The sequence below is a fragment of the Etheostoma spectabile genome, chromosome 8, assembly GCF_008692095.1.
Source record: "Etheostoma spectabile isolate EspeVRDwgs_2016 chromosome 8, UIUC_Espe_1.0, whole genome shotgun sequence".
NCBI lineage: Eukaryota > Metazoa > Chordata > Actinopteri > Perciformes > Percidae > Etheostoma > Etheostoma spectabile.
Genome location: NC_045740.1, coordinates 20,521,356 through 20,536,866, shown reverse-complemented (window position 1 = coordinate 20,536,866; position 15,511 = coordinate 20,521,356). Strand labels below are relative to the sequence as shown.

The window sequence follows — 15,511 nt, the reverse complement described above, 5'->3', positions numbered from 1 at the left end:
TCAGCTGAAATTGCTGGCAATATAAAATCCACCTCCCGGAGATTTTTATTTGTCGAAAATCTATCATTGGTGGGTCGTCGAACTCAAACGCGGCGGCCCATTGGCTGTGCATGATGCCAGTTTCTCTCTCGTTTCCATAACCAGGTCGGGTTGCAGATGCAGGGGAGTGGGCAGGGTTGGGGTAGTGCAAGTGAACTGAACTTGTGTCGGTGTGCTATACTATATCTTCAAAATTCACCGAACTTTAACCATGCACAGTGATTTATTTTCAGAGAAAAAAAACTATTTGGATGTTCGGATAGATGGTTTGTGGCGTCCTCTCGGCTAAAAATGTTTTCTTTTAAAATGAATCCAAAAGAAAACTTGGGGCTGGTAAGTATACTGCCTTTATCTGCCACTTTTCTTTATTCTATAGCCTATGGTGTGGATGAATAGGCCACATCCAACAAATCAGTGGATGCAATTTCTCTACATTTTTTTTTTTTACAGTTGTCAGATGTCATTATTTTATTATTTAGAACTTTTTCATGGAAAAAGAATTTCAATAAATGTCGGTAGCCAAATACATGGACTGGAACTGGAAGCCAACTGTAATTTCTAATTCTGTAACAGTTTGTTACTGTGAGAGATTTGTCAAGTTATCTGAATTGTTAGAGCCTATAATTTTGTGCTTAGAAACGCTGTTTCTAAGTAATGTGAATAGAAGATAGCCTGCCACTAATCTTCACTTTATGTTGGCTTTGTCTTTTTTTTTTTTATTGTTTTATTACACAACCTTTGTCTGTGTCGATCCGCAGATTTTGTGTGCTTATGGTTGTCATTATTATCTGAAATCTAAAAGCAGGTAAGCCACTGACTAACGCACATTGTGCCAGTTGCCAGTTCCACTGTGCGTGTGACAGCGGCTAACCTGGTTTTGGGAGTACTTCTCAATGTTGGCTCGTCCAAGAGCAGCCACAGCCGGACCAGACCAACATCTAGATCTCCAATCAGTCCATGATCATGTCCGCGCACAGTGCTGGGAAAAAGGCCTGCTCAATACGACTGCCCTCCCAGCGGTCTCCATGTGCACTGTAGCCTACTTCTTTCTATGCTCACACACCGTTCCTTATTTGGGCCCTGTGGCTTTTGCATTTCCTCCTATAGAGCCGACCTCTGTGTAATGCCACCTACTGTTCAGACTATTGGTAAGAGTTGTGTTACACACCTTAGTTTCTGTTTCCTCTTTGTGGTTTAGATATAATAATCATTGTCACACTAATTCCCATTTCATGGGGGCCCAAGGGTTCTTGAAGAGGTTCCCTCTAGCGCTGTTGTAAAGATACTGAACTTAGTTTTAGATCAAAATGGATAGAGAAAATATACCAATGTGTCCACGCCTTGACTCTAGTGGAAGCACTTTTCCAGTTATTTACAAGTTTGTTCCAAATAAAAAAAATGCATGTCAATTGTATCAATTTTGTCAACGTGTGTGTTTGCAAAAGGTATCCTCCTCAAGTGAGAAGTAAAGTTTCCACTCACATCCATTTTGCATTGTGTATCTTACTTTCTGTTTGACTAATGCGTTACTTGGTATCAGTGAACATTCCCATCAGCCCATGACTCATTGTGACACAGAGGAATATGCAGTATGTCCGACTTGTTAACCTATGGCCCCCATTCATCATCACAAAGTGGACTTGCAGATGGTCGTCCAACGAGGATTTTCTTTCCCGGACAGCCACTGCCGCTTTATATGTGCATCTATCAGTTTTCATCCAAACGTTTTTTACATTCATCTGACACCTTCCAAAAGTAGATGTGAATAGAGTTCATAGGGAGTACCAACTTTATGAGCAATAATAAATCCCTCAGTGTGGTGTCCTCAAACATCATCATAATCTGTTAATGTCCCCTTTCCGAAATTGGAGTCATTTTGGGTTCAGTTTTGAAGTGGGTGAGGTTGGATATATTTTACTTTGCATGTGTAGGATAATAGGGAAAGAATCCGTGTGCAACACTGACCCGAGGTCAGCTGTGAAATACAACATTAAAATACAACATTTTAAGGGTCCGCAAGTAATGCAAGGATTTTCAGAAATATAAAAGCAAATTCTATATTATAATGGATTAGGATTTCCAATGTGAAGATAGTAGGTGGGACATACACAGAGGAAGACTTGGACTTTAGGTGTAGCGCAGAATCCTTCATGACCACAGGTAGTTATCCGTCAGCATTGCACCATGCTGTGGGCTTGTCCAGACAGCGAGAACCAAACAAGGATTTGAAGCTTATCTAACCTCTGCCAAACCAGACAGCTCTAAATCTTCCCCGTAAAATCTAAATCCAAATCTACATAATTAATCATAATGTGTAAACTGAGCATCTAACACTATTGTCAAGAGACAACAACGGTACAATTTGAAACGGTTGATTAAAAATGGGATGTTTTTGATGACTTTTGTGTATAATGGAAAGAAAATACGTGCATGCTCGGGATTTGACCCGGCAAGTCTGACCAGATGAGAGTATTAATAGAAATCCACAGGGTTTCAGTCTGGGGTTAGCCAGAGCACAAGGGAAGCTCACGTCACTCAGTAGTGTGACAGCCAGCATATTGACTCTCCAGGGTAAACAAACAGGAAAGGGATGGAGGACAAGTGTTGTGCAGAAAGCCGTCTTTGTCCAACTGTGTGTTTATCCTATCATGTCAGGGATTGGACAGTATCAGATGACAGAGAACATACATCGACTTAAAGGGATAAAGTCCACACATTTCTCAGATGCCCTCTGGTGCTCCGCAAAAAGACACCATTCCTCGCTAATGGCATGAACAAGCAGTGAACTTTTAAAACATATACATGGCACATTTACAACTACACGTAAAATAGATTGACCGTCAGCTCTCGCAAATAATCTCAGGTCTGCCTTGCCCTTGTTTATTTATGGTCACATGTCATGTAGATATACTCTGTTACATCACCCATATCAGGAGACGCGGTGGTACCAGGATGTTGGCTACATTTCCCTCTCCAACCAAGGATGTACTTTGTGAACTTTGAATCAGCAATCTGTGAATATCGGCTTTAAAACGTCAAAAATGATTGTGCATCACAGGACCCATGTAGCACGCGTAATGAGGAGAGCATGCATATTTCAGTACCTATAACGTATTCATAATGTATTTCACATAGGAGCTTCATGGCACTGTAATTTTTAGAACGTGGACACTGGTGTGTAAATTATTTACTGGTAAGTATTCAAGATGCCCTGCACTTCCACTCCTAGTTACTATAGTTACAAGGATGAGTACATAATAAAATGTGACTCCATGAACAGGGTATAAAGAAAAACAATCAGTACAACAAAAGATGATCTAAAACACAATGCACATTTTTATTATATTTAAATACACAGTACTGGTAATAATTGCTCTAGGTAAAAGGTTTCTAAATTATTTTACATTTCATACAGATACTTTGCAGTGTTTACAGTAGCAAATCTCTGTAAATATATTTGTCTTATGTATATACAGTATGTATATCATGGTCGATTAAATAATGAGTTACAAAGAAAGGGGTTAAATAAGATGTGACGGTGACAGAACAGTGAACAACTTTTCCTTTGGCCCTGCGGTCCATGTTTTATCTCCATGACGACTCTCGGGATGTCAGGACTGCAAGACACACAAAAATAAGTGGGGATGATGATCCCTTTGTTTGGAAAACATTTTTCAGCTAAGACACAGCAGGAGAGACCGGGGTCAATCCAGATATTCACACATGCCTATGAGAAGCAGCAGCTGACACAAGAACAAGTATTGGGTTAATTCCATAACCCATAGAGTGCTGTGGACTATGACTAACGTATTGTAGTCAGAGGAGAATTGTGGGACACAATTGATTTCAAGCATGTTTCTATAACAAGCACAGAGATGTGTGTAGTTTCCCAAGCAAGGAGCGGTTGTATAATCCCACCGAGAAAAGTAAGGAGAGAGCGCACACTCAAACACACGTCACTTTGACCTGTCATTTTCACATATAAGTGCTATGATATAGTAAATATTGGTTTAGGTGATTTGGATTGTTCTTTGTGAATAACAGTAATAAAGACCATCAGAGCACTGAAAACAACAGCTTCCCTTGTTTGCTTGATGTTTTTTAATCAGGGCTTAGCTAAGTAAGCGTGAACTAAATCTACAGTACATTGAGGCACAATACAAGTTATGACAGGTCAAATGTTAGGTGTGATGACAGCAATACTGTCAGAGACACAAATATTTTATATATACTGTGTGTGTGTGTGTGTGTGTATATATATATATATATATATATATATTCTATATATACCCATATACACACACACACACACACAAACCATGGCCTTGTTGCACTGCTTTTGAAATGTATCCTGTCTTTTAGCATGGAGCTTGACAAAAATAGACTGGAAAAAGCTATAAGCTCCTAAAATAATTTTTCAATTTTCAAGCAGAGCAGAAAGGGACCAGAAAGATACATTTCTCTGTAGGCAACCAGGGCCGAGGCTTCACACAGGAAGAGCATGAGAGCAAAAGAGTGCAAAAACATTTTGCAGAGCCCTTCCGTTAAAGGCTCTTGCTCTTTGGAAGTCAAGCATCACCAAAGTACAAGGCATTATATAGATACACCCCCCTCACATATAAATAGTATTCATACATAAAAGGCATACTGAAATGGCATTGGTCTCATATAATTTCATGTCACAGTATAAAAACAGCGCTACAATCAGAATGTCTGCTACAGTAATTCCCAGTGCGATCGATTGACGGTTGACTTGAGGGTGGGAAGGCCGCTCTGTATTACAGAGGGGGGGGGGGAGAGAGTTAGGAGCAAGTTCCCAGATGTATTAAAGTATAACGGAAGCTCTTACTGTTAGTCCAGAAGCAAACAGTGAGAGAGGAGGAGGGCGGAGAGGAGAGACAACATGAAAGGACAGACCCACAGAATTAGAGGGTACAGATATGTGTGAGAAAATGGAGGGATGAATGTGTTAAATCAGCTGTTAAAGACAGGAATCAGCAAAAGACTGAGAGCAAGGCGCAAAAGAGAAGTCTTTCAGCCTTTGAAAGTAGAACACAGGGACGTAGCAGGAACCTCCACCATACAGCTGCTTCCACTACCCAACACCAAGAAATGGCAGTTGTAGCATTAAACCCAATCAAGCTGGGGTAGAAAGTATGGGGACAAGGAAGTCTGGGACCAGGGGACGGGCAGGGCAGGAGAAGAGAGGAGAGCGGTATGGACTTGGGAAGCAGGGTCTCACACATACACACCCTCAGGGTTGAGACTGGACACCAGAGGGTTTTGCAGGTTGCGTGGATGTCCCAGGAACTGTTTGGCAGTGGGGCGAGGCGGTGATTCCACTTGAGTTACGCTGTGGCCTGATGAAGAGACAGAAGTGTGTTTAGAGGACAGGACATCTCGCTTTAACAGCTGAGTACACAATGTTGCATGCTTGAATATTAAATTTTTGTTTCCATACTTCCATTCCTGTATCCATCCTGCAGAAGATGTGCCAGTTCGAACTGCTCCAGCTGCTCCTGAAGCTCTGTGCGGGAGTGAGCGTGCGCCTGCAGGACACCTGCCTGTTGGATGAACTGCTGCAGGTTACACTGCCTCAGCTCCTTATTCAACTCCTCCAGCTCCTCCTGTTTGGCCTGAGATGGAAAAGTGGATCAGTGACGAAAGCAAAGGACGATTGAGAGCTCACATCAGTCAGAGCTGACTCACTGAACACTGACACCATGTTTGCCTGCATATGGACATGGGACGAGCTAAATGGGCTCGTTAATCAGTAGCGTCTTTTCTCCATGACTTGAATGATAACTGTAATGATACACAAACAGCAGAATGTATTAATGTATTTAAAAGGCAGGTGAGGTTGAATTGATCAAAATATGCCTTTGGGTCACCTTTCCTCTACTTTAAATGCCATGTCACTTTTCACCATTAGGGGGCTGCAAAGTCTACAAGTCTAGTCAGTGAAAGAGACTATCACCTATCCCCCATCACCAGACAACTCAGCTACAATAAATCATCATCAAAGTTCTACAACTACCATAAGCATTTTTTTCTGATTGCATCAGATTCCAGTAGCCTGAGGCATATACTTATATAGACTGATACATAACAATGCTCATTTCAAAGCTGTCTTAATCGACCAGATGCCAGGGAGCCAAGATAATCATCAGCTCCAATTATTGAAAACGTGGAGTTCAGAGAGGCTCCATTGAGACAGTGGCATCACCTCTGCACCCACGGATTAAACTGTGTTGCACGCAAACAGGCCAGTCAATCAGTCTTAATCGACTATCCATTTGTGCTTAATCAATGTCTGCACACAGTACAGGAGGGCGGCAGAAGGAGTCCCCAACCCCAGCACCTGTGTGTTTGTGTTTGTGTGTGTGTGCGTGTGTGTATACGTGTCATTGATGTTGGACTGAGGCAGCCTGCTGAGGCAGTTCACACCTGCAGGTCTGCCTCCATTTCCCTAATGACTGGAATGCTGTGCTCATCACCACCAACACTTAGGCAGCCTCGACCCATCAGCTGACTGATGACTGACACGGCCACACATGCGCACCTTTCTATTACTATGGATTGAGCTTTATTATACTGTATTATGTTACCAATATTAACATTTCATTTACAGGAAATAGAGGCATCTAATTTCTTACAGGCAATAACTACCTGGGTGGCATAATGCCTCTGTGGTTACCTTGCAGTCCTGTTATGACACGGTGGTACATATTACACCAGTGAATATGAAAAAACAAAAGCCTAATACCTCTGTTCTGCAGCAGGATGCTTTCTATATAATTGGCAAATTGATCATGACACAGTCCCTCTCCGTTGCATCCATCGGGCAGAGTCAGACACATCCCCACAAGGATGACTGGCTGAGAAGCAAATGAGCTTATCGTTATGTTTTAATCAGTTTTGCAGCCAGTTTGCATGTTATTACTTGTAGGCCAATGGATTGAGAATGGGACACAAAGGTCTTTGACTCTGGCTGGTCTTTTCTGATGAAGACATTGAAACACTAGACCAAAAAATGGTTTTCAGCGTGCTCCGCTTCCTTGTTGCAAAACATTTCAAACGTCTATTATACTACACTAAAAAAGGAATTAATTCTTCATTCCACTGGCTAGTACTAGTCTGAATGAGCTCCATGAAGTGGATATCTGAGTCCTGGGTTTCATGTGGATTATGAGGAAACTCAACTCTACTTTAAACTGGGTTTGGCTTTTATTGACACAGCCACATCTATGACAACCACCAAAAGTAAACAAACTATGACACCACAAACTACCATACGTTGAGGCTGAGTAGATCCAATAAAAGGGACTTTTGTTCTACAAATCAATCCTCTTTAATCTCTTTTTCCATAGACAAGGTACAAGAATATGTTGATACTGGCAATGTAATATAAACACCATTGGTAACCACGTGTTCAGGACATGCATACAAGATAATACCTGCCAAACCAGTTTGGCTGGACCGTAAATAGTTCTTCAGAACAGTTAAAATTTTTATACAATGTAGGATATGAGAATACAGCATTCATTCTTGAATAATTAAAAATGGCACAATAAATCATGTGATCAAGTGTCTCTGCACTGTTGTTTGTCTGCTGCAGTATGCAGGTAGGAGAGGGATACAGTTTCAAAGTTTAGCTATAAGAGTGTCTGTGCTACACCCCTAAAATGACAACACACGGGCTGATGTGGATTTATAGCCCTTTCTCCAAAACCGTCACCTCTCTCCTTACCTGCATCAGAGACTCTGCCTTCCCCAGAGCCTTGTCAGTCTCAGAAAGCTGCTCCTCCAGCTCTGTCCCGTGATTCTCCCGACTCTGGAGCTCTGCCTTCACGGCATCGAGGGATTCCTCGGGTCTGTTGGCTTTCCCTTCCGTCTGGCTTTCCCGCTGGATCTCTTGCTGCAGCTGAGCAGAGCGAACAGAGAACTTGTGCAGCCGCCGTCCGCAGTCGTCGAGCTTGGCGTGGAGCTCCTCCAGCTTCCTCCTCATTCCTCGCTCCCTCTCCATCTCTGCCTGAAGCTCCTCCTCCCAGTACTGCTCATGGGCGAGCTCGGCCTGGTTCCTCCGCACCGCTTGCTCCAGAGCGTCCATCTCTTCTTGCAAGCGAGTGTCAGAAACTGGTGAGGGACATGGAGATGGGTTGGGACGCTCCCAGGTGTGTGACTCCCTCTCTACGGCTTCTAGCTGGGCCTCCATAGCCCTCAGTCTCTCCTGTTGCTGTAGAACCTTCCTAAAAACCTCCTCTTTGGAAGGGCCTATAGGTAGTGCTGGGGACTGGGATGGGGACGGGGACGGGGACGGGGACGGGGATTTGGATGGAATATGAGGGGATACAGGGCTGGGAGAAGGGGAGGCTCTTTGCTCCGGAGAGTCCCGAGGAGACTTCTTAAAATGTTTGGCTTTGTTATTAGGAGAGGTGGATGGCCCCAGGTTAAAGGTGAGTGCTTTCTTAGGCTGGCTGCGTTTCAAAGGCTCTGGCTCGGGGTACTTGGGCAGTTGGGGTAAAGTTGGTGTGTCCTGTTTTGAGCTGGGTCCGTCACTGCTGCTAGGGCCAGTACGGCGCAGGAAGAACTGAACTTCAGCGCCATGTTGGCCTAACTTAGCCAGAGACTCCAGAGGCTTCTCTGTAGCCAACAGCTGCCTCTCTGTATCCCTAAGACGCTGGATCAGAACATAGCGGCCTGTTTGACCTGGGGACAGAGAGAGACATAGAGTGAGTACGAAGAAATACTGCAACACAACCTACCCTTCCTAAAACGCTACCATATGAAATGGAAAAAAAACGCATGACACACAGGGCCAGATGTACGTACATTTGTGAATGTAGCGTTATCAGCCCCATGGCCAATCCGCAGAAACAGCACGCTGTGATACTTCAGCTTACACCGTATTTACCAAACCTGCAGTTCATCGGGTAATCAGCGTCAGTCTCCGTCCGCTATACCGCAAATTGCGCTGTAGCAAAGCGTTAAGCACTTGTGCTATGATGGGGCTGAGTGCAGCGGCGATATTCTCACTGCCGATGCTGTGACTGTTTAAAAAAAGATGCTGATGCCAATATTGGATGTTTTTATGTAATGTGGCGAGGAGTTTAACAGTTGCTGGAACGGAATGTGAATGCTGAGTTGGAGATTCAATGTCCTCTTCTTTTTAAAGATTATTTTGGGGCTTTTCTCTTTATTAAAGTGACAGTGGATAGACATGAAAGGGGGAGAGAGATGGGGGGATGACACGCAGCAAAGGGCTGCAGGTCAGTTTCAAACACGGGCCGCTGCAGGACTCCACCAACACTTACTGGGTGAGCTAGAGGCCGCCCCATTCAATGTCATCTTTGATTTCTTCCAGTAACTGTAATATTGCAAGGCTGCTTAACCTGTAATGCTTAACAATTTTGTGTTCACTTCAATGAAAAAGTATGCTCCTTGTTGGAAAAATCTACCGTGGAATATATAGTTAGACGCACTTTATGCTTCCCCTCCGATCTCTTTATAAGAAGCTCCCCCTTTCCCCTTGACCCTCCTGTGAATGCATATGCATGACATGAAAAAGCAAAATTCGCCATTTTCAGTTCCCGCTACAGGAAAGTCTGCGCTTTAACCTCAGTGCAACCTGTTTGTACATACCTCACCATGCTTTTACACGCACGTAGCAAAACAAATACGCCTGAAGTGGGCGCAAAAGCGTAAGTAGACCTGGCCCACAGTGTCTATAAAAACGTAGAATCTTAAAAATCAGTCGAGATATTTGTTTCTCCTTCAGTGTAATTGAAGCAGTTGGTTTGACTCCTTCCACTGCTCCTACGCAAGTAGCGCTCAGTGAACTAATAACATCAAGCGCATTGTGATGATGCTGATACCTTTAAATCTCTGCATCCGAGGATTGGAATAAAAGGCTGCTGCGTAAGACTCGCACATGTAAAAAGAAATTTGAATAAACCAAAGTTTCCACAAGGACCTTGAAATTAGGACAAGCCCTCCCTGATGACTTGGCAGGCAGCTCACTCATGGAAGGAGGAGTGTGCTAAATCTGGATTTATGTTGTTCAACGCTGCTGCAGGGTAAGGCTTGAATAAAGGATACAGGGACAGAGAGACAGCTTAAATCCAAACTGACCCCCTGACAATATGATTGAGTACTAATTCTTTTCAGTGGAGAATGACAAGGTAAGTGCAGAACCGGATTACTGAAACCTTAGCACTTAAAAGTACTCTTGTTTTGTCTGCAACCAATTGTCAGTGCTGGGCTGTTATCTAATCACTTAAGGCCACAATACAAACTGTCAAGCAAACAAACAAGGTGCCAAGTAACAACAGCTTGGAAGCACAAAAGAGTTTGAGGTACTCACCAATGGCCTGGGCCAGAGCGATGACTACATCCTGGCAGGATGTCTCCTCAGACAGGCCGCACACCACCCGCACCACTCCGTCCACCCACACTTTGAGCTCCATCTGGGACCAGGTGGGACGGGGTGAAGGGTTAGATGGTCTTCAACACAGATCTCTTCAGCTCGGCTTGACTCAACTCAACACTGCATGGCGCTGACTCTGAAAAACAAGAACAGAGAGACATGTTAGAGGTGTGTTGATATGATTGACGATTAATCCAGAAATCCAATTTTCCAGTTGTAAGAACAGACTGGTTAGTTAGGAGCCCCAGCAGTATCTTGTGCACCTGGAAGCATAAATGCCAATCTGTAACCCAATTAAACGCTCTGCTGCCCTCCTTCAAAGCCGTTATGATAGCTTACTGCCGAGGGCTTCGGACAGGGAAAGTGGAGCAACTCAAGTGTGTCTATGTTTGGGAGAGGGTGTTTGTGTGGGTAGAAATACATAGAAATGTGGAAGGAGAGATAAAAAGTGTGTGTGTGTGTGTCCATGAGTTTGCATATATATTGTACTGCATCTGTAATATTTGTGTCCCTATACCATTTTTCTTCATGTCGACATAAATAAATGGTTAAAATGTGTTCCTCAATCTGATCCCCCTCAGCAGGACTAGGACTGGGTCTCATCAGTCTTCATAGAGCAGATCAGCAGGTTGCCTAAAATGCGTCTGTGAAGCAGGTTTGACCTAAATGAATATTGTTATGTTCAGTCCTCCGTCTCTCTGTCTGCCTGTCTGTACTTTTACAGCTAAGCTTCATAACAAGGTAATAAAATACCGCAGTGCTCATAAAAAGTAAAAAGGCCTCGGGCGGTGTTAGGATTATCTATAGAACTTGGCACAGCAAATGAAAGTTTGTAGCCTAGGTGGGTAAAACACAACTCCTCACCCAGAGTTGGACAGATGGTGTTCTCTTTCTGTCTGTCTCTCCGGTTCTCAATGGGAGGTGTTTAGCACTGAGCCCCACCATTATCTTGCCCCTCATTCAGTGCCTGGCTCTGCTCCACTGGCTGCCTATAGGGAGCTGCTTTGGAGGAATGCACTGACTTCATCTGCCAGCCGGAAGAATTCCTGATTTTCTTAACAAAGCCCTCACCCCGCCCCACCTCTGCCGCTGGCCTGGCTGCCCCGCACCACCGTTACTTCCCCACTGTTCAGACAGCAAACACAATCTCTGCTGGGGAGCAACAGCCTATCTGATGTGGCAACAACATCACACAGAACAGCTCAACATGACCCCACATACAGGAGGGAATGACGGCACAGCTCAGAGATTGAGATCATAAGAAACAAGTTGGAGAGATAGAGATGGATGATCACAAGTAATAGAAATTCCTTTGAGCTATGTGGTGATATCATCTGGAGAGAAAGTTGATTTGAAAAAGGAGTGCTAAACAAACACCAAAGATTTCCACACAGCGGATATGCCAATATTTTAGTTTGAGCAGGCACAGAGTGTGCTGTGTTGCAATACATAATTAAGCCTGACTGGTTGAGTCACAGAGTCAGAGTTGTAGTAGATAATCATTTACTTCAGCTGTGAGGCTTTTTCTTTTTTCAACACACAGATGTTAACCGGAAAAAGCATTTTTAAGTCTTCAAGCCTCATGCTGTGGAAGCTTTCCCTGCAGAAGAATCTTCAAAATCCTAAATAAACAGTCAGACAACTGTTTATAAAGCTCAAACAGAGGTTGACATTTTTGTTCAAATACATGTCTGCATGTATAGGGAAATTAGGTCCAAACTAACTGGATTTGATCATTTACATGCTTGCAAAAGAACAAACTTGCAGGTAGTACCTAACCTAAAAGTTTCCATATCTGCCCAAGATATCCACTAAATGAGAACACAAAACACACATCTCCCAGAATGTCACTCTCCTATGATGATTAGTTCATGTCCCTCCTGGCTGGTGAAATGTGATAATCTGCACCAACAGGAAACAAACAGGCCTGTGAGTCTAAGGTTGCCGTCTATTCTCTTTGTCACAGGCACCACAACACTGAGAACCAGACCTCCGTCTGGACTCCTCTTTTCACAGCGCAGCTCTGGAGTCCTGTGTCAGTTGTCATTGAAATACAGATGCAGGTGAGGCAACTTTACACGGTGTGTGAAATGTAGTCTTGGAGTCATGAAGCGTACCAAAACTGAAATGATGTTTGCAATACTGCAGAAACCAATGATAGGACGGCAATAGGAGAGTGACTCTAAGCCTACTGTGGAATATTTGGTTTCAGGGGCACTATTCAAATGTTGTCGACAAACACGGGCCGCGCACTGCTTTGCGCGTGTTTAGAGTCACTATGCACACACACACCCATTCCTAAAGCCACTAAAGTTATCCGAAATGCATAATTCTATCCATGTGACAACATTTACACTTCCAACCCCCACCCATGAACTTCAGGTCCCCCCCCCAAAACAGAGAAACACATCCCAACTCCCACCTCTACTTTCACCCGAGCCCCACCCACCCAAAACAACACAGGACACAGTTTCAGCTGAAACTCTAAGCTCTGGCATGTTTTCATAAAGGAAGAGAATGTACAGTCACTTTGGAGGTAACCAGCAAATGGAAGCAATAAACAAATCTCACACTCACACAAGCACATCAACAAAAAAGCCATTTCAAGGCTTTAAATTGAATAAATAAAAAAGACTAGTCTATACTGTATGATGAAAGGGATAGAAAGAGAGACAGTGAAGAAGTGAAGACGACAGACGGTGTGCAAATGAGAAATCGAGAGAATAAATGTGAGGGAGAAAAACATCTGACAGATAGACAGATAGAGAGCGGTAAAGAAAGGAGCAGTGATTGGAGCCATGTGCCATTCCCTCCTCTCCCCTCTCATCATCGCTCACCCATCCAGCTAACCCGCTTTGCGTCTTTCATCACCCTGTCTGTGCCTCTGTCTGTCTCTCTTCAATAACAGCCTCCCGGCTCCTCAATGAATTCAATTCAAGGCAGAAGTGGTTAGCATCACAGCCCTGGGCATGATTCGGCTCGTCTGTGTGCCATCCTGTGTGAGCAACAGTGACGGGCTGTGAATTGATGGGCCTTTATAGACAAGCTGGGCACAGACAAGTGTCCATATGCCAAAAACTGCAGCATGGGAAATACCCACTTTCCACTTAATTTTTTTTTTTTTTTCTTACAAAACCAAACATAACACTAATACACAAAAAAAACACAAACACACACAAACACAAATGTACAAGAACTCAGGCAGCTGGACAATCACACCCTTAACCCTCGATTCATAGAAGTTTAAACGAGTCATTTCTGTTAGTCATGGGCAGAATTGGGAAACATGCAGAAAAGAGTAAAGCTTCTCTCTTAAAAGGTTACTGCTGAAGCTCGTCAACGCATGAGCCCTTAGGCTACATACTGTAGAGTACGCTAACTGTGGGTGTGTGTGTGTGTGTGCACACACGCAAGAACTCCTTTTCATGCTAGTACAATGGTCAAAAGGTTGGGTATGCTTGCGTTCATGTACAAGTCTGTAAGTGTGTAAGCAAGCAGACATGCCATTTAGGCCTATCTTTATGAGATGTTGCTCCAGTGATTATTCTGCTATCTCAGCAGCAACAGAAGTCCAGGGAACAATGACAGGAGTAAAGGCCAGAGTGTAAATCTCACACTGCCTCAGATCTGAACCACAGACAGATTAGACAAACACACAGAAATACAACACGTGTAAACAAACAGCTATCCCACTCAGTATCAACCGAGAGAATTAGACTATGGCCCAAGTGGGTTAAAGTTTACATAATGATAGGTCAGGCAGTGCTGTTCTAGGACAATGAACAGTGCTGGGAGAAGCTATGTCTTCTGTGCCACTCTGTTCCAGGTTGGCAGAAACACACAAACACTCAAACAGCCAGTAACACGCTGGCACCGAGCAGCCTGGTCTCATCTGTACTGTAGAGACACTATTGTTGTTCTGGTTTCACACTCAGCAGACAGCGTTGCCTCTTTTGTGGCCCCTGGCATCGCTGGGTCGTCTGCCACGCCACGCAAGCTTTTAGTGGCATTCTGTGTACACATGCTACCCCAGATAACACTACTAAAAGGGAGGACAGATACTTTCTTTTGTCCTCCCTTGCCGTCCGTTTTGCATTCTCTTCCCCCTTCTTCGTCATCCAGTGTTGCAGTCTGCCAAGTGAGCACAGTGTATGTGCTCAAAAGACAGATGAGACCAAAAACAAACAGAAAAGTCCATAACATGCCCGTAGTTGAGTGCAGCCCAATAATTATTCATAATGGCAGAAAATTATCCTTTTGCTTCAGTAATTATAACGGGTTCTCTGCAGAAAACTTGTGATGAAACACATGGGTATTCTCAGTCGCTGCTTCATTACACAGCCGCAAGAAAAATGTCTAATGCCTGCTTATACACTTGCTACAAAATTGTGATACAACACACAAGCGCACACACAAACACAAGCATACACGCAATTTCATACTGTGCCTTGCAGGAGTTTCAACTGATTTGTATCATTTCAAAACACAGAGAAACCACTTGTCAGGCTCAATGTGTGTCATTGTCTGTGTGACCGATTACATTTGGCCAGAAGTATCCAGGTGGTGCTGGAAGTAACCAACTGGGTAAAAAAAAACATTATCGACATTATTATTAACAATGAGCAAGATTTTGCCGTCACAGTCCCAGGGCTCTGGAAATGATCCCCATCTAATTAACTAGGCTTTTTTTTTTAGAATTTTCACTTTGTTACTCTTAAATGTCCCATTCCCCTTTCTGGCACCTTCTGTTTTCTTTTTCTGCAATTAGCGTGAGCTTCTTTTTAAATTCACGAGTGTTTCCACCAAGTGTTGTTTGACACATCATCTCATTTTAAAGTATATGACATTTTTCTGAAAGTAAAATCTGCCGTGAAAAAAAAAAAAAAAATGGCTTTGAAATTCTCCAGTAGCTTCCACAACATCAAAACTCCCACGTAGGAGTCATTATTAGCAGGGCTGCAGTGCCTGCGGTCAGAACGCAGGGAGTGGTCGACTGGGAACACAAGGAAACCAGATCCAAGATTTGAGGGCTCCTATTGGGCTATA

General features: G+C 43.6%; 1 protein-coding gene across 6 annotated transcripts in view; it reads right to left on the bottom strand.

Moving 5' to 3' along the window:
* Positions 1 to 3,354: 3,354 nt before the first annotated feature.
* Positions 3,355 to 15,511, bottom strand: part of rassf7a (Ras association domain family member 7a) — a 38,588-nt gene continuing 26,431 nt past the window's right edge. For 5 of the 6 annotated variants that reach the window (XM_032523697.1, XM_032523696.1, XM_032523698.1 and 2 more), the window contains 5 exons: positions 10,403 to 10,601; positions 7,790 to 8,748; positions 5,501 to 5,675; positions 5,292 to 5,399; positions 3,355 to 3,656 (listed from right to left, as the gene is read on the bottom strand). In XM_032523697.1, the coding sequence (XP_032379588.1) occupies positions 3,625 to 3,656; positions 5,292 to 5,399; positions 5,501 to 5,675; positions 7,790 to 8,748; positions 10,403 to 10,505 (1,377 nt within the window). In that variant the 5' untranslated portion in view covers positions 10,506 to 10,601 and the 3' untranslated portion in view covers positions 3,355 to 3,624. The remainder of the gene's footprint in view (positions 3,657 to 5,291; positions 5,400 to 5,500; positions 5,676 to 7,789; positions 8,749 to 10,402; positions 10,602 to 15,511) is intronic. The other variant, XM_032523700.1, reaches the window with a different exon arrangement.